Source organism: Rhodnius prolixus, unplaced genomic scaffold (genome assembly GCF_049639745.1).
Source record: "Rhodnius prolixus isolate KJV_2025 unplaced genomic scaffold, Rpr scaffold_2, whole genome shotgun sequence".
Taxonomy (NCBI): Eukaryota; Metazoa; Arthropoda; class Insecta; order Hemiptera; family Reduviidae; genus Rhodnius; species Rhodnius prolixus.
The window spans coordinates 40807919-40832722 of record NW_027411592.1 but is presented as its reverse complement, the minus strand read 5'-3'; the positions used below and the strand labels follow the sequence as shown (position 1 = coordinate 40832722).

General features: G+C 32.4%; 1 protein-coding gene and 1 long non-coding RNA gene across 13 annotated transcripts in view; one reads left to right on the top strand and one right to left on the bottom strand.

Annotated features, from left to right (window-relative positions):
• The window catches only part of TrpA1 (Transient receptor potential cation channel A1), a 57596-nt gene that overhangs the window by 2464 nt on the left and 30328 nt on the right, over nt 1-24804 (top strand). For 3 of the 12 annotated variants that reach the window (XM_074119304.1, XM_074119303.1, XM_074119295.1), the window contains exons 1-2: nt 21728-21941; nt 22490-22540. In XM_074119304.1, coding sequence (XP_073975405.1) covers nt 21807-21941; nt 22490-22540 — 186 coding nt within the window. In that variant the 5' untranslated portion in view covers nt 21728-21806. Of the gene's footprint in view, nt 1-19389; nt 21139-21551; nt 21637-21722; nt 21942-22330; nt 22350-22489; nt 22541-24804 lie in introns of those variants that run through there. The other 9 variants (XM_074119300.1, XM_074119299.1, XM_074119298.1 and 6 more) reach the window with 8 other exon arrangements.
• On the bottom strand, nt 433-3791 carry LOC141449664 (uncharacterized). The gene is made up of 2 exons (XR_012455634.1): nt 3199-3791; nt 433-2541 (listed from the first exon to the last, which is right to left on the bottom strand). It is a non-coding gene; the product is annotated as an uncharacterized lncRNA (long non-coding RNA).

Genomic DNA, 24804 nt, shown 5'->3' with positions numbered 1-24804 from the left:
TTAGTACCTAACAGTGGCGACTTTAGAGAAAGATGGTCTACTTCAATAAATACTGCTTATTTTGTTTAGTACCTGTCATTTCTACGGTGGTACTGCTCTTTCTGCATCAAGAGAATACCAAGAGATATTTTCAATTTATTTTGGTTAACGCTAGTCTAATATTACACTATATGATGTCAAATAATGTGGTTATAATACCATGACCCTTTGAAGTTTCAGAAAGCTGAAAAAGAAATTCGGATGAGAGATTAAAATGACAGGCCTACTCAAACAAGTTTTGTTCTCTTTGTTTATCTGGCTTTCATCCAAGGGTAACAGTCCGTCTTTGTGTATCTGAATATATTTATCCAGATTTAGTTATTTATTCATAGAATTCAGAATCACTAGTAAATATACAGCGAAAGGAAGCACCTAGTCAAAATATGCTGTCAATTTTCATCCAAATTTATTGACTTTATTGACAGAAAAAAAATTACAATTTTTTAGAAAAATATAATAATTAGGTAGTAGCAATTCTCAGTCGAATTTAGCCCGCAGATGTGTATGAGAATTCTTAAAATATAGTTTATGAATTGAGCGGAAGATATACAGGTATGAAGTCATTTTTCCAAATGGTTGGCCTATTCTTCACTTGAAGATGTCTTTCGGATAAGACGGTATGTACCGTCGACCTCCGATCTTTTCTGTATGTTTTTGAAGTATCCTCTTTCTTTGTCCATCCATTGCATTCATCAGTACCATTGTAGAGTCCTTAGTACAGCTTATCCGCTGAAGGAAGCTTTACCTTCATTTTTATTTCTATATTTCTAATATATATTTTTTTTCAACTGTAAAACAAAGTATGATTTACTAGAGGACTCATAAAAAACTTAGGTATTAACAATATCAAACTCACAAGATCCTCATCCCCAAAACTTCGTTCAGAGATCATCTCAAAAGAGTCATACATACTCTTCCTTCAGTTTCATGGTTAGATGTACAGATAGAGGACTGACCCAGTGCAAGATTTTATTTCCCTAAAGGAAACAGGTATTTTTTTCAAAATTCGATTAGAAAACGAGGCATTCTATTTTCCCCAAGGCAATTTGGGAAACAAAAAAAAGAGGCTTAACGCTACTAAAAAGTTGCAATTCGAGCATCTGGACGCCACCAAAGCAAAGCATTTATTCCCAATAAAAATTTTGAATAATTGACGAGCTACTGCTACTGGTAGAAGTTTTTTTAATTATGATTCAGCGGTTACACAATTTTTTTCCTCTTTCTTCCAATAGATTGAATTATTATTGGTGAGATTGCGGATATTGTATAAAGGATTGCCCTTTACCTAACTTGGCCTCTTGCTTAAACGAAGAAAACATTTATCGGAAGTTGAATTCACAAAATTGTTTAAAACTTTTGAAGAATATTTTTGCATAATTTAATGCAATAGTGTCTCCAACTTACTTCTTTTTCTAGCAAAGTCCGTACGAGCGAAGCACAATTATGTAAATTTTTATTGATAAATACCGGAATGTACCGATGAGTTGTATGTTAAAACCGGCCAATGGTCGTTTTCATGATGTGCACTAGATAGTAGATACCATCATTAGCTTATAATCAATAAAACTATGTTTAATTTAATTATGTAACAGGTGTGAGAGGATTAATTAACAACCAATTGATGCCATTCTCCTATTACTAAGCTCAAGTGTACTTTTCCTTTGTTATTTATAGCCATGGAAAATATTTCAAATTGAATTAAGGTTAAATTGATAAATTAATTACTTATCAATATTTTTTAACTAAATATTATAATTAAAATTGATATATTTTTAGGTAGTTTGCGTTCTATTTATCATTGGAAAGAAAACATACTTTTTTATGCGGACGTGCGTTAATCGTATGGTAATTACTGAACCGATTTTTTTTTTTAAATCTCAACTGAGTAATTACTTCTAATCATAAGTGCCGTATAATAATACCATGAAATTTGAAAATGACGATTCTCGGCTTTTCTAGTTTCAATTAAGTTACGCACCATTTAAGGCGGTAGAAAAAGAATTCAGTACATGAAATAAAATCACACCCTTCATCATTTGACCCTTTGGTTGTGGGTCACTATACAAAAAGCATGTAGAATTGCAGTTAAGGATATCATGCGTATTTTATGCACTTATGTTTTCAGTCAGGTTGTTAATATAGTACTAGAAATGAATCTCTGTTTCAATTTTATTAATTTCAAAAATTTTAAACTCCAATAAAAGTGTTAGATATTTTTTTTACAAATAGTTTCTTTTAAAAATAAATAATTATATCAAATTTTGTAATATATGATATAAATATAAATGACCTATTTTTATATCAATTTAAAAGAGATTCTTGGTCTCTCATACTTAAGAATTAAATAAGGGCCAGATACTACGAGTAAGATGAACTTTTTCACAAACTGATACATTGTCCTCTTAAATGAGGAAAAGCTTGTTTTATGAGCATTAAATTCCTCAGAAGTTTCTTAATTTACTGAGGGTTCTTGTATTTGACAAAATGCTTCGCTTGATGAAACTTAAATACAAAAAAAATAAAGCAATTATATAAAAAAAAATTCTTTATTTATTAATCAAGTTATGCTTAAAAACAAAAAGTACCTACTTGAATTCTAAATTTAAAAAAATACAAATTATAAAAAAGTTTTCATTAAAATGTACCCTTTCCCTAAAAATGTTTCTGAATGTGCTTACATAATTTGTTTATGCATTAATAAAGACAAAGAGACTTTTTCATTTATTTGTAATTGAAAGAGACAAAAGTTATTCGATACTATAGTGAACTGTGTACAGGATTACTGAGCAGAATAAGAAAAAATAAACTATGGCTGTTTGCTAAGTTCAGGAGGCCAAAAAATGAATGAATTATGCATTAATTAGAACGTTAGGCTGTTATCCAAATCTTAATTAAAGTGTAATTTTATGTATATATTCAGATAATTTAATTATTTATTAAATGATTAGTATTTATGTGAGGAATACAAAACAAAAGTAAGCCCAAAAGCAATATTTTTTTTCTTACTCCTCGATTGGTTATAATGATTTCAACATCCCTTAAAGCAAATTACAATCGAAAAATTTTCTTATTGAGCGAAAATTTACTTATTGTTTAGTTGCATTCACATAAATGACTGATTAAATTATAATAAAAAAAAATAATCATACATCAACAAACCTCAAATTTGACATCTAATAACAGATCTCCAGTCCTTCTTCTGAAATCTGATTTCCCAGTTGTTGCAAATAAATTGGGAACGTCAACTTAAGCAGTTTGAGTACAATAATTTTTGTCTTTGAGCTATAAATTAAATGCTATTAAAATTGACGCGTCATTAATAATTAGAAATTACTTTAAACTTCTGACTCTGTGAGCTTCTTGGTCAGAAGAAGGGAATGCATGGTGCATGGTGTTCATTCGAGCTGATTCTTGGTTAGCCTGGGAAACGTGATCACCGTCTTTCAGACATAGCTGTTAAAATATACACAGTTTAAAATATACTATACTGTTTTGGAATCTCATTCCAGGTTTTAGATCTCGAATGTAATTAATTGAAAAAATTTTGATCTTTGTCCACGACACCTGACCGGGTAGTTGAATGTAAAGTCTGAAGAAATGCACATAAATTAATTTACTTTTTTTTAAAAAAAATATAAAAATACTCGTACATTTGTGGTGCTGAGAATATGAGTGGAATAATGAATTCCTGATTCCAGGCGCCTCTGGTAGCTACCAAGTCCAATGAAGTTTATTGAAAGCAGAGTAAGGCGTCTTAGATCTGATGAGTCTCGGATACGTATTGCTTGAGTGTACCAGGTATTCCTCATAAAAGCGAAATGAGGCGGCCTGATCCAACAAGGTGCTCATGTTACCATCAACGCACCTGAGCGATTCGTGATATGGTACAGCTAGCATAGCTAGGGTGAATTAATAGTTGTAACTATATTTCAGGCCAGAGGCAGACGAAAATTTCATTAATAACATATTCGCGAAATAATACGGCCATACTCTAACATGCCAGGCCATCCGTCAGGCTAATGCAAATATGCTAATGAGTATACATTTGCATCGCCTGGGCGTGTCAAAATGTTCTTTTCGTTTGTAAACACTTGCAAGAGAAAATAATCGTCCGCATAATAAATAATAAGAGTAGGACAAAAGATTAAGAGGAGAAATAGATTAAAACCCAAGTGAAATTACATTTGTAAGTAGAGCTTAATGATTTCTGCCTCGTATGGTATGAATTCAAAGGGAAACAATTATGAAGGTGATTGCATTAACTTGTTCAAAAGGAACTGTTAACTCCAAATAGAGCTCAGTTCTCATCAATTTGGTAAATTTGGTTTATTTTCTAGATGGAAGTTTGTTGAATCAGGCAGAAATTGAAGTTGTTTGCCACCTTTTACTATTGTAATAGCAATGTTTCAATCTTATCCAAATGTGTCAAGCACACGGTTAGAAAACCATTGAATTGAGCCCAAAGAAATGTTTTCGGTAAATGGTTTTGTAAAAATGGCTGCAAACAAAACAAAAACAAAAAAAAATCACTGAATAAATCTAACAGAATTTAACAAAACTCGGCGGTTTTTCAATACTTTAGTACAATTTTAGCCGCTTTTCGAGCTAAAATAATGTCATCATAATTCTATTCGGGGCACTTTTATTGGGTTCATGTGCTTTTGGTCAAAAAGTTGCCCTCTTTAGCATAATTGTTTTTATATGAACTTATTTTTGGGATTTATAAGAGAGGGACGATGAAAATCATTTACAATAGATTAAATAACTTCAAATGACCTCTTTAGCAGACGAAGGTATTGAGAATATAGGAGATTACGACATGTCGCCTAGTGAAGATTGTTCATAATAATAGTACTTGAAGATTGCAATAATATTGGTGAGAAGAGGGTATTGTCTAACAAAAGCACCAAAACGCTTGGTGCAATATACATATTGGGTTTTTGGTAAGATATTTAGCTCAAGATTTTTGAATATTCCATGGCCTTTAAAATTAATAATATCCTTTAATAATATCCAGCTACAAGAAGAGAAAGATATCACCACTTTTGTCAAGACGAACCGTGTTTGATGGAGAGATAGTGCAGAAAGACCAAATGATGCTAAAAGAGGAGTTTGAGAGGTTATGACTAAAGACAATCCAAAGATTGAGGACAAAAATTGAAGAGAGATGGTAACATATGTTGGTAGTGTGAATCTTGTGGATGAAGCCTGGATTCATAAAGAATGTTGAGTCACATTTACATCGATAGACTGGAAATATTTATGCAATATTTTTTATTACCAAACTATTTTTTTCCTATTCCAATACAAATACAGTATGAAACTGTTTACATAAAGAATAGTTGTATACTCGGTGTAATATATTTCAGTTTCTAGTAGCGCTGTAACATTAATATAAGTACTATAGAATAATTTGTTAAATAGGCGAAAAATTTGTGATTGACAATACAGTTAACAGCTTTTCTGTAGTATAAATGTACTGGTGTGATCTGATCAATGCTAACCATTTATCTTATACAGAACTGGGTGCTGGCTGCTATTTTTTATCTGTTTAGAAAGTTGATTGATTACTTAAGTATGTTAGAATCTTTGCAACATCATTCGATCATTACCTTTCTTTCTCTTCTTATTTTAGCCAGTATTTCTTTAAAAAAATATTGTAAATTTAAAACTGCTTTCATAATAAAAATTGGCTTCTTGCAAGCCTTTTGTTGGTTTTGATTCGCAGTGCCAGAGGTCTGTTTTATTTTATATTTAGTGTTATTAACGAATACAGGTTAATCTTTTTATTATTATAATGAATACGCTTGCCTCTAAGGCGCTTACGCATACCGCTAGACATTTTCTATAACTGCAGAAAATGGAAATAGTACAGCAAATCAAATCATGAATGATAGAGAACAAGTTTCAGGCTTTCTTCTAATGTGCCATTTTTGTATCTTGTACAGTTTTACCTCTTGTATAATAATAACCATAATATTGTAATAAGAATTAAATATGAAACTATATTTCCGAATTTGTAGAAAATTGGTCAACAAAGGGCCCCTTATTAAAAAGATTTTCAGTATTTTAAGATATTCCCCAAAAATAATGGTTCGTAAGTGCCTGAAGAAATTTTGTTAGTTAGAATAGTAGGCTTAAAAGTTTGGTGCCTGAAGGAATTTTGTTAGAATTTGTAGGCAGAAAAAGTCATGTGAATGTTCACTAGTTTTTTCTTAGTTTTCAAATAAAGCTATCGTGTTTTTGATTGAAATTCTTTTCAAAAAATAAATAAATAAAAAATTGTTAATAAGTTTTGAGCAGCTTGTCCCTCAAAATTACCGTTTCATTTTAGTGAGTACCTTTTCAACCTAAGTTTAAGGCAACTAAACACTTAGAATAAATTTGAAGTATGAAACAAATTTAAATAGAACCTTGAGAAATTTATGAGAAAGCGGTATGAGGAATACAAAAGCAAGTTTAAGTAATTGTATTTATTCTAGGACGAATGAAACTAAAGTATAAACATTTAAATGGGCAAATAATGTGAAATTAATGTTGCGATCATAATATTCGATTATTATTAAGAAATAGACAAACAACCATTTTCCTTTCTTTTCCTCCCTAGAATTGCCGTAAACATCTTAATTAAATGTGATGGCCCTTAATATGGCCATAAATATACTATAAAACATGATAACTTGTTGTTTTTTTTTTCCTTGAAGTCAATGGTATTAGTGACTAAATTTAACACCACTATAATACCATTTTGTTTACAGAAATTTTCAATCCTGGTAATTGAGATTGTCTGAATGTAGTGATAAGCACGTTTTTTTTGAGAAGCTATTCTAATTACTGGACAGGGTATCATCAAAGGCGATTTGGAAAGTCTCTAAGCGCGACCAAATCTTGTAATAATAAAATAATAAATAGTGAACTATCTGATGCACATTGCTTATTGAAAATTTCTTACAATTATAAATAAGAATTTCTTTAATATCGTTAAGAGATTGGCTCAAAATAAAAATTAGATTTGTTGCATGAAAACTCACAAAACTTCCTCTTAAAGAAAGTAATTAAAGAATTTTTTTTGAAATACTGAGTGAAAAAAATCTCAAAAAAGCACATTTTTTTAGCAATGTTAGCAGTTGGAAGTTTAGAATTTTATTTACACATTTAATGAAAATTATATACATAGGTGAGAAGACCGCTTAACGATACATCTGAGAGAAGGTTAATTCACCATACAACATGTCCCTGGACTATTGTTCCATCCTTCTAAAATACCCCAGCATTTTTCTTGGGTAAAAGCAAATAAATGTTTGTTTTTACTGGTTAGCATTCTTTTATCTGGATATTTAGGTTGTGCTGCCCTCACAATTCACTACAGCTACTCCTACTGAAATCTATTTCTAAGGCTGAAAGTGTCAAGCTTTCTTTTCTTTTTAGTAGCCCAAGTATAAAGTGTAAACAAACACACGTCACCAAATAACGTTAGCATTGATCCTACTTTTCAGAAACTTAGTGAGATGTGATCGTCTATGGTAACAACGCCATCCTTCTAGTACATTGTCTTCTTTCTTAATAATTCTCACTTTTACGTTCTTTCTAAAAGTGTTTGAGTAATCAGAACTTCTAGCTAACTCAGTTCAAAGCAATTTCAAAGCTATTATGATCTTTCTCTCTGACCGATTAAAATTTTATTCGTGTTGGATATTGGACAAGATACAGAGATGCGGGCCTTATATAGAATCGCGCGTTTAGTGAACAAAGGTCTTAAGCACTCTGCAGAGCCTAAACGAAAATCAAATTAGCGATGCGATATATCTATGAACGAAAACAATACAATTTTGACATAATGGCAATATTTCTTTTACAACAGTAATAAACATTAATGAATGTATGGTAAGAAGTGAAATGAAAATAAAATATAACAACAGGAAACTAAATAGACAATCTATTACCGTTAGTGCTAGTAATTTAGTTGGGCAACATTCCACTGCTCTTAAATCATGATAATCGAGACTACAACTTTAAAACAGCACTGGACATTTATATTTATTATTTATTTATATTATTTTAATAAAAGTAAATAATGCATTAGATAGTGGTTTTTCCGACATAAATTTATTGTCTCAGGAAAAAAAAACTTCTTCAGTTGAGAACAAACATTCGCAATAAATCTAAAGTGAATGTTTGTAGTAACGCTACGTCGAGTTCACTAAATTAAATCACCTTAAACTAAATGCGTAATTTAAAAGCATTACCTTGAAAAATATTTTTTTAAAATAGCTAACTTACTTAAATTAAATAAGTCATGTACTTATGCATTGTTAGACTGAAAATTTTTACTGTTCATTATTTTTGGTGACTGATTCATCCTATTGAATAATTTTTGAAAACGTGGTTAGGTCCATAATATCGACTATTTTTTCCGGTGTTTTTTTCACTCATTAAGTCATATTTTTTGCCTGTGTTGGTCCGGGCAAGAATATAACTCCTTGAGAGTGGCCAACCGTATGTCTGCGTGACGTAATAGGCGATTAAAAAACCTGTTTTAACATTTCAAAACAAGCAGCCCCTTATCCAAAGCCTTTATCCCGATCTTTCCTTATCCAACTTTATTAATCCTTCAGTCTCTATTTGTATGGATTGAGGGGACTCATGAGCCTTGGCGAAGGCGACCTCTCAAAAGGACCGATATCGTGACAGAAAAGTTCCTGGTCCTCCAGGTTGGGGGTTTTCGCTATGAGCCAGCTTCCCTCGCGATAAAAACAACATACCTGCTAAAAGACAAAAAAAAAAAAAAAAAAGTCGGATTGATTTCAAGGCAACGAACGTCCTGGCGTACGGACATGGAATTTTAACATTGGATGCAGGAATGTAGAGGGAATTTCGACAAAGACAAGCACTATACCAGAAGAGTTAAAAAGATATGATGTGGATATTGTAGTACTCGCTAAGACAAAAAAGAAAGGATCTGGAAACGAGATGCTGGACGATTTCATACATTTATGGTGGTGGACAAGAGTTTGAGAGCTAGAGCGGGAGTATCGGTATTGATAAGAATAGGGTTGAAAGATATTATTAAGAATTGGGAATAGATCTCGGGAAGGATTCTAAAGGTAGAGACGGTGACGCCCAGCAGAGAGGTAAGTATTTTAGGGTATATTCACCCATAAATGATACTAGAGATGAGAAAAGGATAAATTCTGGGATCAACATAGCGAAGTCCTGGAAGGTATACCACGGAGCAAAGAAGTTTATTTGATGGGTAACATGAATGCTAAAGTGGGTAGAGAATCATCAAGTAAAAGTATTGGTAGATATGAAGAGGAAGAAAGAAATGACAATGGAAAAAGGTTAATAGAAATCTAGGATATGTTTGATAAGGTTGCAAACACTTTTTCCCATCCAAACAGTAACGTAGTATCAACACACCAAAAAGCTCAAATCTCTAATAGGCTATATTGTGGTCAGGTTATGTCCATCATGTAATGTAAGGGTGTACAGAGGGGCCGACTGTGGGTCAGAACTCCACCGTAGTAAAGACACATTGTTAGTGGCAGTGGGTCAAGATCGAAAGTAAAGGGAAGTCTAAAGGTGAGAAACACAGAGACGGAGAATATGAATTTCAATGTGGACTTGTTAAAAGACCCAAGTATCTTTGTATCTTCAAGCTTCATGAAAACAGATTAAATATTGAATTGAATGAAGCATTCACAGGAAACTCTGAAGAAATGTATACATACCTGATGAGTAGAGTAAGAATAATAGCGCTGGAAGAGCTAGGTGAAAGAAAAAACATTAAAAAATAATTTGTAAATCAGGATGTAATTGAAGAAATAGAAGAAAAAAAAGCAGCAAATGGTTAAGCTCAAAGAAAGAAATAGAAAGAAGTAAGTGAAAATAAAAAGAGAGCTAAATAAGAAAATTAGAAATTTAAAAAAATGAAGAATGAGAATCAGTTTATAATATTTTTGAAGGTCAACAATTGTGGTGTATAACAGAAACTAAGTGGAAGCAAAATTCTGTACACCAGACTGATTATACATGAAAAGAAGAAAACATTAAAAACATGTGTGCTCAACGACATGAGAGATTTTTAATTGTAAAGAATTATCTTTTATAAAAAAGAACGCTGGTGGGAAATAAATACATTAAGCATTTAATTATAAATTCAATTTAATCGCTTCAAAAACCAAAGTAAAAAACAAAGTTCCTTATAAATAAACAAAACTAAAGTTCTACCATATTAGAAAGAAATGTATTAAAACTGTCCGGTAGGACAGTTGTATAAGGGTTGATCATCAAAAACTGCACGAAAAAGCGTAACGTTGAAAAACACCCAACTTTGACACTTTTTTTCTCTTTTTCTATAAAAGATAAAATTCCCAAATTTTCTTTAAAATAAAGGGCAAATCCTCCTTTATAACTGTAATTTTTTTGCAACAACCCAGATGTAATAGATTTTGAGAAAAAAGTTGCTGAAAATGAGCAAAAATGGCATTTTCAGAAATTGTTGTTGTTTCTTGTTCTTCTTGTTGTTGTTACCTTTTTTGTAAACTGCGTAGCGCCTAAATGCGTAAACCGATTTTCATGAATGAGGTGTTTTGTGTAGATTGCCGGAATCTTATGTAGATGTGCCTTTTGGGGGTCTCGACGCTGTACATCGAATGGGGGAGGAGTTAGCCCCCTTTATGTAAGGCCCCCTCCAAAATTATTATTACTAATTACTCTGTAAATCTTGGCCCGATTTTGATAAAATTTGGTAGGATGATAGGATTAGGGCTTCCCTACGTAACATTGAAGCGACGATCTGCTCTTATACTTGTTAAGGGGAAGTATAGAAATCGTTTCAAATTACCGTCACGTGAACCGATTTTCATGAATGAACTGTCATTCGATCGAAATTTTGTACAGATTTGGACTTTAAAAATCTCGATGCTATGCCTCATAAGGAGGGGAGTTTGCCCCACCCAAGTAAGGCCCTTTCTAAAACTATTGTATTATTACCAATATTGCTATAATGCTTAGTCTGATTTTGATAAAATTTAGCACGAAGAAGTGATTAAATCTCCTCTACGTGACTGTGAAGTGCGAACATGCTCTTACACCTACTAAGAGGAAGTACTGCAATCGTTAAAATTATCAATGAGTGAACCGATTTTCATCAATGAATTGTCGTTCGATTAAAAATCTTTGCCTCTTAGGGAAAAGTACTGTAATCGCAGTTTATTTTTCTTACTCCTCTTAGAAGGAAGTTCTGAAATCGCAGTTTAATTTTGCTATTTACATACAAATACCTTCCCATTTTATTCAAAACGCTTTCTAAAAATAAATTGTTATTGAGGATGGTTTAGGGACCACAACTATAATCATTCTTTACAAAGATTTCTCCGGTGGTAGTTACGGCCACCTTATCAGGTTATAATGATAGAATTGCTTATTCCAAACTTTAAAAAAATCTGTAAAGCAGATATGTAACTTTGCAAAATAGACAAAAATGAAAATCTATCCAAAAGGTACAAAAATCTCCTTAACAAAAACTTACAGTTTAAAGTGTTAAGTATAAGGGTTGATTAAACGCCAAAAGGTACACAAATCAGCAAGTACCCAACATTTCATTCATGCTTAGTTGATATAATTTAAATAATTTTGCTGCATTAACTTTTCCTTCACATTTTTTAGAATTTATTAGATGTCACAGACCCTTATGCTGGCCAGTTCGTTCATAATATTTTTTGTTATAATTATGATAAAATGTATATTATATCTTCGTTATTAAATAGGTACTTTATTTTAACTCTATTCCAAATTATTCTTCTGATTTCTCTTTAATATGCCCTTTATTCTGAAGTAGTCACATATACATGATATTAAAATAGAAAAAGACAAATTTAGAGTTGGCTACTGTTTAAATTTGAATCACGGAGGATTTAAAACAATATTTCAGTCTTGAATTCGTCTTACCGAAATATTCATGAGTACAATTAACTCACAGTTAATAACAAGTAGATTATTAAACATTCATTTCTCAATTGTAATTTAATTTAGTCCCCCTAATTTTACTTATAGTAAAATACTGAAATAATTAGCTGTCCTAAAAATATGTTTTTTTTATTTATTTTATATTACATATATACAACATTGTGGGAAGAACATCTAGATTGAGAGTGTAATTGAAGAAAACTATATTATTTGCGATAAGCCAGATAATTATTACCTATTATAAACGTTTGACTACTACATAAAATAACAATTACTTTAATCGAAGAATGAACTTGAACCGACGATTTTTATTTAAAAATAAAATAAACAAAATCATTGATGTATGTTGGTGGTAGCATTTTTAAAAAAGTGTTAACTTTTTTAGCCCCATAATTTTTTTATTTTGTATAACATTTTCTTTTTAATATGTAATTAATAGTTTAATTATTATAGATTAATTATTCTATTATATATAGATTAATAGATATTAAAGTCAAGCTACAGTGCTACTTGAACAAATATTTTGTAGATGAAAATGGCCAGGGTCTGTGACATCTAATAAATTCTAAAAAATGTGAAGGAAAAGTTAATGCAGCAAAATTATTTAAATTATATCAACTAAGCATGAATGAAATGTTGGGTACTTGATGATTTGTGTACCTTTTGGCGTTTAATCAACCCTTATAATTAACATTTTAAACTGTAAGTTTTTGTTAAGGAGATTTATACAAAACTTAGTTTATTGTTCGTTAATTCATCATTGAGTTTTATAATTTCCTTACAGATTTTCATATTATTTCAACAGCTTTTAGCTAAATAGTTAAATTATAACTGCAAGTACAATTTGTTATATTATACACATTATTTTAACTAATGAAAACATAATTTTTAGGAACTTATTGGGGGATATTTTAAGTAAAAAATGTTATACGTGATCATGGATAGGAAAGAAAACTCATTCTGAGTTTTATGGAGTGCATTTCAGATGCCGCGTTTGAATTCAGCTGCCTTAGATAGATAGATAAAAATAGATTTAATTCCAATGATAAAATACTGATAGAATGTCTTTCACGAAAAAAACATTGCCCAGAGGCCATCAATGCGTTGAAAAGACTTTTAGCACTTCAGATTAATGAGCCTTAAATTAAATAAAAAATATAACAAAAATCGAATAACTTCTCCCTTGTCTTTTCTTTAGCTGTAGTCCTATGTGAGCACTTCAAGCGAGAATTTATGGTATTTTTACCAGGCCTTGGGTTGGGTTTAGTGAAGAAGTTATTTCTGATCCCTGCCTTTGCTGTCCAGACTACTTTACCTACTTGAGATTCACTGTAAAAAGAGCTCTATGCCGTTGTAGAAAAAACCAGACTAGCAGAAGCAGGTGAGAAAATTATCGGAGGACCATTAGTGCAGGCTACCAGTTTAGCAGACTTTGAGTCCACAAGAAAAACTACTGGACAAGGATGGATTTCTCAAACGCCTCACAGCTGTCAAAACTGCAGATATTTGCTATCAAAGTTGAAGCTCGCCGTGCCTACTCCTTTAAAGATTCGGCTAAAAAAGCCTGCACCAGTCTTACAACTTAGTGGACTAACTCCACTCAACTAACTACTGTTCAACTGTTGTTGAGTCTTTAGTTGACTAGATACAAATTAGATTCCACAAATCAGATTTACTTTCTAATGGCATGGTCATAACTTCGTTATCACGGTTCGTTACCCAATTCCCTTTTTTCTGAACTTCTAGTAGGAAGTGCCTGGTCATTCCATAAGCTTACTTCCTTTCAACATTTTTATACTTTCCGTGTAGTTTCTCTGGAAAACAAAAGCTAGTTTGTCTTCCACCGCTGCTTTACAGCTACCAACATCTAAAGAAGTCTTAAAGTCATTTTAATTCCATGGCTTAGTTCCTACTTAAACAATCCTAGTTGGTATTTCAAGGATTCTGGTGAGGCAATTACTGCTTACACTCAAACAGAACATCATAACGAATAAAAAAGTGATCTGAAGCTCTCGCTTCTGTAAATATGCTAATTCTTAGGAATTGGGACGAAATGAATTTTGTGCCTAATGTTAAGTCAACATTGGTAATGTATGCAGAGTTGCAAAAACTTGATTATTCTGTAGTCAACCAGATACTTATCTCTTTAGTTGGTTTCCTAGCTGCCTTAAACTTCGTTACGAGAGTTCGCGTCACATCTAGTTTAGAGAGGCAGCCCACAATCCCTGTCAGACTATGTTACTCCTCTTAGAGGGTTGGAGGAAGGAACGGAAAGTACATAGAAGCCAGGGCAAGTCCCCTCATACCATTTCTCATCTGTAATTTCAACTTTACCGCCGCCTGGACTCTGAAACAAAACTCTGTATGACCAGAGATTATTAAACCTCGTTAATATTATGTAAATGACAGGACCATACACCTACTAATATTACACTTTAGAAGTAAACATAACCATCTCGCTCCCCAGATATGTTTATATCGATTATTCCTTGAAAAATGTTTCACTGGATAAAGTAAGTTCCTCGCTAAGTTCAGACCTCATGGATTAGACAAACTAATTATTAAGTTTTGATTTACCATTCTTGAGCTAGGTCTATCATTTGGCGGGTGCCAATTTTATTTCACGTAACTCTTTAGCTTTGTAAAGTGCCCTACAAATTCGATAGTTTTCTGCTTCACAACAAATAAATTGCTATGTTTTAAGTAATTTTGTAAACTGTTCATTCATAAAACTGTCCGGTGGGAATTTTTAAATTTTTTGTCTTTTTCTAATAAAAGTTAAAAATTCATAAATTTTCTTAATATAAAGAACATATCCTCGTTTAAATTTGCGTATTCACTAAATATCTCTATCTAATAAGTCTATTACTTAAATTGGAAATATTTTTTGAGGATTATACATTTGGAAGTGAATGTGACGTTAGGATCTACATAGAAAGTGCCTTACGTCTATTGTAAAAGTTCTAATCATGATATCAATAAGTAAAGTAAAGTAATAGCCAGTTTTTTCAGGCGGGGCTTAACGACCAACTACTAAGTAGGTGTTGTGGACGAGAACAGAAGCACATACTTTACTATTTACATTTTTCTAACAAGTAAAAAGTATCTTTGGTTTTAACCGCCGTAGCAGGCATATTTCTTATAACTCTGACCGGTTTCGAACCTTTATCTATAATCAGAGGTAGATTAATCAGTATAGTGTTTATATTTCGACTTCAAAGATATCCAGCGGATCTAACCAAATTTTCAAATAAAAAGTAGCTACATTGCGGGAGTCGAACTTTTCATCTCCCGCTTGCAAATCTATTCTTCATAACTATTAGACCAACATCCGCCCCTTAGTATCAATAAGTTTGTTACAAAAATTTTGAAGATTCAAACGGGTTTAACTGACAAACAGTAATGTCTAACATATTTGAACTAAACAGCATTGAAAGCAACTGAAATAGAGTTTTAAAAAATGTATAAATAATATAACTAAATGGTCAAAAATTAGTATTTTGGACTACTGAAGAACCCCCGATTTCTAAAAATGGGAAAGTTATTTATAATTGATTACAAAATGCTGTTGCGAATAATTGTTTTTTTGTTAACTACGTAAATGATTGTTACGATTAAATAATGGGATGTATTTTATATGGAAATTGCGTGTCACTGTTAACTGAAGTAAAATAGACCTTCAGGGAGTATTTGTCCTCTGAACGTTGAGCCCATTGTTTATTTCGTTCGAGATGTTCTGTAACATGATATCAATACGTTAACAAGCTTTCGATTCACGCTGTAGGCGAATAGGCAAATTATTGTTTCTTTAATTTACTTACTTAAACAGAAAATGTCTAATTTGCTTAATGACAAATTAATGAGTGTTTGGTAATGTTTGATACATCGTATGTGTTTACTACAAACTACTAAAAATATCTTTTGCCACACATTTTTAGAAAATCCTGTCTAAGAGCACCAATATTATCCGAATCGTAGAGTTACAATTCAATCATAGATATTAGTTGCATTATAAGCTTTTCTTTATTCATTGTCGATAAAAACCTTCTTAATACCATTTCACCTCAAATCAAACTACAATTTCCACCATTTTTCCTCACCTTTTTTTTTAACAAACACTGACACACAGGATTCTAAATTTCATTCCGTCTGGCACACCTGAATGATTTCGTTTTATTATAGAATATGAATTTTCTAAAATTTGGGAATATATTTTTTGCACTAATCTATTTTTCGTTGTTGTGGAAAGGTATTCTTATTTACTAAGGTAAATGTTGTAAATTCTCCAGCAATATTTTTTATTTTTGTTAATTTTTGTCTTAACGAGGAGTATTGCACTACGACGACTATAATGGTGATGATACCACTCACCCAGGTTCCTTCTTCCAGGAAGTTTTAAGAAGAGGAAGATGGCAGTAAACATTCTTTGGTTTTACCCGTCGCAGGCGCATGATATTTATACATTTACGCATTTCCGGGAAATCAATCTTGATTTAACTACCTTATTGACGCATTTCCTGTTGCATCTAGCCGTAATATTAAAATAAAACTTTTCACAATTTTCAGTTTTTGAATTATGCTGAGCACTTACACACCCAATCATCTATGCAGCACCTAGCCATATTTCTAACATTCACCACTCGCTAGCTGATCACATTTACCCTCCCATACTTTACAAGATATTCTGAAGAAGACTCCTCTAAATTAAAAGAAATGGGATGCTCAATAAAGAAACAACATTCTAACATCTGGTTATGCACAAGCCACGAAGAAAATCCTATAAAGGTGCTGACAGTCGGAGATACTCTTGTATACTCTCTGAAGTCAACACAGGCCATTTCCACACTACTCTCTAATGCTCTGAGGATGGTTCTACCAAATAAAAGGAACCAGTTTCGCCAGGAATATTTTGGGAGAAGGAAACCGTCAGTCAGAGCTCATCAACCGATTTGTCAGCAAACCTTTCTTCTTCAATGCCTCCAAATTATTCTGAAGAAATTAAAAGAAACTGGATTTCCTTTCTAAGAAAAATCACAGGAAGGGCTAAGAGCCGGGTGTTTAAAGATAAACCACTCCTGTTGCTAGCAACCCCGCACATAACCTCAGAAAGGATATATCCTCCGATATGAATGTTTATGAAATTTGGTTATCTAATCAACTTAAAAAGAGAAAATGAATAAAATACACGCTGAAGTCTGCTGTTTTCATACCGTGGAAATGAAAAAAAAAAGTTACAGTACTTAGATCATTAATTTTACTCTGGAATTTTCAAATTCCGCCTTCGGGACAGTAATCTTTCCGGACGACTATAATTGCTTAGAAGTTTGCAACCGGCTACTTGTCATCTTTAAATAATAAAAACTGGCAAAATTTGAAGACATTTTATTTATTTTACAAAAGATTCTGCAAGTTCGTAGGATTTCCGTTCTATATTTCATTATAAACGTTTATTATATTAGGTACGAGTATATTATATTTCGTTTAGCCCAGTTATTAGAGGACGTGTAAAAGTGAATTGCCACTGTGCGGTGAGGTCACTGTCTTATTTTGTTGATATACGAGTATCTTCATTGATATTTTGTACCTCTATAAACAACTGAGAAACTATGGCGCAATAAAACTTTATATTTAACGGAAATGTTTATTTATTCCAAAAGTGCACTAAAAGTGAACCCAGCAAGTTACGTATTTAAACATATCTTATCCAGCTAATAGTGACTGTTCTCAATTTACAAAAAAATATTCTTTTAATAAGTTGTAGAACTATCTTACACCAAACCGTACCATTTTCGTGATAAACTAAAAAGCTAGCAAACCTTTAAGTAAAGTTGCATTTCCGGGAAATCAATCTTGATTTGACTACCTTATTGACGCATTTCCTGTTGCATCTAGCCGTAATATTAAAATAAAACTTTTCACAATTTTCAGTTTTTGAATTATGCTGAGCACTTACACACACAATCATCTTATTGATCTGAATGGAAGGATTACTATATGAGAATTTTTCAATGGAGGTTTAATTCAGCACCAACATTATACGTTCAGAGTTAGGTTTGCATGGGTTGCGAATATTTGTGATCAAACTAAACATAATTTGTGCTGCCTAACACTAGCGTTTTATTTATATTGTAACTGGGAAAACTTAACTTCTGGTTTGTTCCTGGAAAGTTGGAACATTGCCATTTCTGATCTAGGAATGGTTCTACCCACTCATCTCACGAAGTCAAGGACTACAACTCTTGTCATTGTTGGGGGAAACAATTTAAAAGCGTAGTATGAAACATGTATTCGGTGACGTTATTGAATTTTTGGATTATAGAACGGAGATTTCCTAGAAGACATGTTGTAATCAACTCTAAGACTAGGTTATAGGTTTACATTTTTCAATCTGCCGACTCTAATCCAAAAGATTAAACGGAGAAATATCCAACTGTTAAGTTCATTTTAGTACTTTTCTGAAATTAAATTTTTAATAACATAATGAAAAATTAACAAAAGTTTGTAAAATAAATAGGATATTCCAAGATACGTACACAAAAGTTCACGGATGCATTAGAAATATTACTTTAACAAATTCTTTTTTTGTAAATACAAAGCAAACTTTAATAATTTTCTGTGTTATCAGAAACATCTTATGCCACGATAATGTAATTTGCCCACTCAATAAGAACATTAATTTATGTGCCATCTCTTCCTTATCAAATAAAGTAGTTTCCATTAGTTATATTATGTTTTTTTTGTTTTTGTTTTTTTTTGTATCATGAATAAAATTTTGTGTTAACATTGATATCTAATGAGAGAAAATTATGAGGTTCAGTAATTTGGAATTCCATTCAATTTTAAACTTTCTCTTTCCTACATACTAAAAAGAAAAATCAAGTCAGATCAGAATTTCTGTTATTCAGGTTCAGAAATTTTAAACGCCATTTATTTGAGCGCGATTTGTGTTGTTTACAGTCACTTGATTTTAGACCTTCAGAATTTTTGTTATTGTAGTAATAGGAGGAAGACCATTTCAATGAAGGAAATTTAATTTTAAAAAAATCAAATATTTTTAAAATCATGTAGAAAGAAAAAATCGAACGGGTTGTTCCACCGGATTTTTTGTTTAAAGGAGGTTCTGTCTCCTTTTTTAAATGAAACATTTGAAAATTTAAAAATGTGTTTATTAATCTCGGAACTTGAGGCTCTAGTCACAGCCAAGAGGCTCACTGTACTACCCCTAGCTAGCTCGATAATGTAGTTCTAAGTTCAGGATCTCATTTACTAGTTTTTGTTGTGATATGATTTCCTCTGGTTGTAAATTGCCAAATACGAGGAGGAGGACTACATATATTTTGAGCCTTGGCAACACTGAATGTTGTCAGATGCTATCTGACGTTTCCACTTGAAAGTTTGACATTTTTGACCGTAACCTTCTTCAGAACGTTTTGTTATTTGAGCGCGATTTGTGTTGTTTACAGTCACTTGAAAATTGTGTCTCAGCGAAAAAATGGAATTAACTCGTGAAAATTTTCGTGCAATGATTTATTACGACTTTCGACGTGGATTATCAAGACAGGAGTGCATCGATCAACTTACTTCCACTTTTGGCGATAAAGCCCCATTCTTTGCCACTGTGAAACGCTGGTATAACGAATTCAGTCGTGTTCGTCTTTCGCTTACCGTGAAAGTCGTCCAAAATCAGTTGTTGTGTCAGAAAACATTGATGCTGTGCAAAAACTAATAACGCAAGATCGTCATGTGACATACTGTGAGATTGAGGCAACCTTAGGCATTAGTTCCACCATCATATATAAAATATTGCATGATCATTTACCCGAGAAAAAGGTTTGTTCACGTTGGATCCCACATAATCTGACAAAATCTCAAAAAGATGCTCGTGACGATTGGTGCAAACAAATGCTTAAGAAATACAATGGCGGTACTTCAAAAGACGTGTATAAGATTGTAACAGGTGACGAATCATGGATATATGCGTATGAGCCGGAAACTATACAGCAGTCGACTGTATGGGTGTTTCAAGATGAACCAAATCCAACAAAAGTTGTTCGCGCTCGAAGCACTTCGAAACAAATGGTTGCCTGTTTTTTTCGGAAAAACTGGTCATGTGGCAACAGTGCCTTTAGAGGAACGTAGAACGGTCAATTCTGAATGGTACACAACTTTCATTCAGAAGTCTTCGATGAAATAAGGAAAACAAACAAGCGCCGTCACACATCTCGTCTAATAACCGACTATTTGAGCACTCAAAAAATCGAATTAATGGGTCATCCGCCGTACAGTCCTGATTTGGCACCAAATGACTTCTTTTTGTTTCCGAACGTCAAGAATAAATTACGTGGACAACGATTTTCGTCGGCAGAAGAAGCCGTTGATGCATTCAAAAACCATGTTTTGGAGGTGTCTCAAGCGGAATAGAAAAAATGCTTTGACAAGTGGTTCGAACGCATGCAGAAGTGTGTAGTTCATAAAGGAGAATATTTTGAAAAATAATAAAGTCATTTTCAATGACAAATTACTGTTTTTTTATTATTAGGCTCAAAATATAAATAGTGCCCCTCGTATTACATATAGCAACCTCATGATAGCTGAACGTAAATTTCTAAAAGTTTTTTTGTATGAAACTAAAAAAATGATTTTCGTTATTATGAGAATCTGACTAATAACAAACTAAGAAATAGTTGAGAAGAAACTAGTTTGAAAAGATTATTACGTCACACACAAGCAATAAATATAAACATTTCATCAACATTCTGCTTTAGATGCTTCATTTTGTGAAAATAAGAAGAATCTGTTGTGAAACACTCCAAACTTTCTCCAAGATCTAAAAATATTCTTTTATTCATATTTGGCATTTTGACAACATTTAATTTTTCTACTAACACGATCTACTGTCTTAAAATAATCAGTCTTTAATTATTCTTCTTAATACCACAAAATTAAAACTACACAATCAGGAGGCTGGCTTTGCTCTGGAAAAAAACTCGACTGGTTAGGTTCCTAGCCCCACGGATTTGAGGATCTAGTTGGAAATCTCGGACTTCAGATTGAAGTGATATAGTGGTTGAGAATAACTACTGGATATCACATTCAAGATCAATGTCTGCTAGGAGATAACCTAACGAGGTTAGGATAAGGATGTCTCTAAGAATTTAGTTAAATTTCAAACACATAGAAAATTAACAATTACAGTTAATAACTTCTGCAAGGTTTTTGATAATAGCAGTTAGGAAAAGTTACGACTGACCTTCAACCTTAAATTTCAGCCAGGAAAGTTATTTTAATTGGATAGTTAATTATTTCTATCTTTCTCCTATTTGTCTTAGATTAGGCTTTGTACACTTATTAGATGTTTATTGCACAATTATACTATGTATTAAGATAGAGGAAATAATTCATTTATTGAAAAATTATTTGATGATTCTTCTGAAATAATGGAGTAAAATCTTTTTGTAACAAACATTGAAAACATACTTTGGAATTATTATAACAAATTTTGGTTGTAAAAAATCTGTATTTTGTCAATTTGTTGTTTGCAGGGGTTATCGAGGAAAATCATGGTTCGCGCCTTACGCTGCAATGGTCTGGACCAGAAGACCTCCGGAAACTGTACCAATTACAGAGGTCAGAAAATGCATGTCTTTTTCTTTCTAGAAACAAAAATGTAATTTTTTCTCTATCTTCAAATTGTGCTTTCTTTTCAGAATTTTTTTTTTATTTATTCAATGCTTTCCAATCTTTAATCATTTCTCTCTTAAAGAGATTTAGCTGTGACAGTATCCGTAACCTTCTTTATGTTAGCACTAGCAGGGAAGATTTTTGTGTCTACCTGTTCTTCTGCTCTAATCTGTCTCAAATCAGATCTTTATCTCCTATTGATCCATCCAACCCTAATAGATGTGGACAATCTCTCCTCGAACTATGTCGAAGTAAGTATGGTTTCTTCTTCCCCAATATCGAATCGTTATTCTCAGTTAGAAAAGGTGTGAACTTACGTTCAGCAGCACGATTTTCGTCCACTCTGATAAGCAAGAATACTTTTAACTTGAAACAGTACTATAAATAATTTCTGAGTCATTGCTAAACAGAACATTGTAAAATGTAACCTCTATATCTGGTTCGAAGCAATATACGCAAAACAATGCTAGTAACAAATAGTACATCACTGAATAAGTAGGTACTAGTTTTTAGGCCAAAACTTTTTCGAAAAAATTTATCTTAAAAATGAGGCTCCACGGTAGATACTCTGGCTAATCTGTGCATGTCCATAAAGCCAAGCAACAGCCCTTCGTCAAAAATAGTAAACTGCAGTGAAGAATCTCTTTTTAAAGCTTATTGTAATTGGTTTTTGTATCATTATGATTTGTCTATTATTTTGAGTTACATATTTATTTTGGCTTTTTAAATATGTTTTCTTCAGTTATTATTTATTGCAAAAAAGAATAATCCATCGATTAATATGAAAAGTTTATTTCAGGGTGAATGTTTATTCGAAGACAAGAAGAATGGGATCAAGCCTGAGGAGAATGTAAGGTTTTTCGATTTGAACAGTAAAATGATTATAGCAAATTATGTATCCTTCATGTGACTGGTTTCGATCTATTGAAAGTTTGCACTCCTAGAGCTAAAATTTTATGAATGTCTGTTTTAATTTTAGTTTTTATGATGTATGATGCTACAAAAGAGATACAAAAACAAAAACGAGCATAAAATTTGGGTATAAGGAGTCCATTGTTAGGCTTCCGATAAAATTAGGTGACCATAGGGCAACAGAATGGACTCTATTTTTTTATCAGTCATTGAATAATTTTTGAAGACAACTTTGTTCCTTTATCTGTGTTGTTGCAAAAAAATTACTGTCATAAAGGAGGATTTGCCATACATTATAAAACAAATTTGGGAATTTTATATTTTATAGAAAAAGAGAAAAAAATTGTCAAAGTTGGATGTTTTTCAACGTTACGCTTTTTCGTACACTTTCTGACGATCAACACTTATACAGCTGTCCTACCGGACAGTTTTAATAATTCTGTGGTTTAGATAAGAATCTACTGGTTGCGATAAGATGATTCCGTTATTTGTAGATGAATGTATGATACGGGTACTTTGGCCTTTAACAACACTTTCAATTATACATCAATATATGTGTCCATGGCAGCCAGTAGCTACAATTTTATTCATTATTCGTTAAAAAATCATTTAAAAAAGATCATCTCATTGGTGAACGACGAAATGAGAACAATACAAGGGATAAATTGTACAAATTATAAAGTTTAATTAACTAGATTGCATTCTCCAAACTTCGTTCTGTATTGCAGGAATATTTCTACCAATCGATCACGAAGCGATTTTTGGTTAGAGACAGCAAAAGGTTATTTCGACTTGTAAACGCAATTTAGTGTGACACATAAAAACAAACTGTCTCAGCTCATTAAGAAACTCAGTTGTTATTGATAATGCCTTCTGCGTCAGCCCACTGAAGAGTGTAAAAGCGGGGTCTTTTAGAAAACTTGTTTGGAAAACTCTTGAAGAGATTTTGTTTTGGGGATCAATCGAGACCGTTCGCCGAGATAACCGTAGGGATCACCTCCATCACCAATAAGTCCCACATGTAAAACTACTGTCTGGCAGCCAGCTCTTATATGCGATGATAGAGAGATGAGGGAGTTCAATGGGCAGTGTTCTCTTTCCAAATTAAAAGTAGCCTGTTGGTTTTGATTATCCACGGTGGCCAACTATTTCATAGGAATTTGTTAGCCATTCAAAAACCGGCTTTGGCCTTCACCTTTAATAGAAGCTCCTCACTCTATTAGCCCCGCCTCCTTTGGCAATAGACTGATGTTATTGTGTACGCATCACCACGCATTTGGTAAAATGAAATATTTACTACTTATTTACTTAAAATTATTATTAGTTTATTATTAATATTTTCATAATTTCATTTTTAAGGCGCACAACATCAGACCTTATTGTCATCCGAAGCTTTTTTCAGAGCACTACCAGCCTCTGGATAGCGTTCTCGTTACAGACAGTACAGTCCATTATCGGTCCGTGAGCTGTAAAAAGCTCCTTGAAAAAAGAAATTCCAAAGACCGGATTCGAACCTTGGATTTCCGCTTGGGAATCCAGTACGACGCAAACTACTGCGCTAATCCCTCCCCTTATTATCATTATTATTATTATTGTATAAGTATTGTTTATTTTTTTCCTAAGCTAAGGAATCTCGCTGTCCAGATGTATAAAAGTTGCTCTAGGAACAAATTAATAAATATACCTACATTTTGTTGGGAAATTCCCGACCACTAATTGACGAACTATTCTTTTTTCTTTTTTAAAAAACTTCTTATTATCTGAAAAAATTAAACCGAGAAATCATTGCAAAATGTTTTAAACAAATCCAGGTGTGTTAGAGCAGTTTTTTTTGTAAATAAAATTCTTTTCACAATAACATGAGAGGTTTACATAACCATTTTTTCAATTTTATTGATACAGTGCTGACAACCCAAATAGAAACACAAGATGTAAATATGTTGTAGTTCCTTCAATAAAATGAAATATTTATGATAACTAAAATGTCTATAGAAAGAGGTTATTCTATTTTTTAGTTCTATTTTTAAATAAAACCCGCATATCCACGCCCTGAAGAAGACAATATATTTGTCGAAACGTTGGCAAAAAGACGAGTTGTTGTTTTTATTTGACCGATTCCTCGCCAATTTTTAATCCTTAATTGAATAATTTCGGGTCACGAAACCTATATATTCATAACCATATAATGTTTTGGAGTGTTAC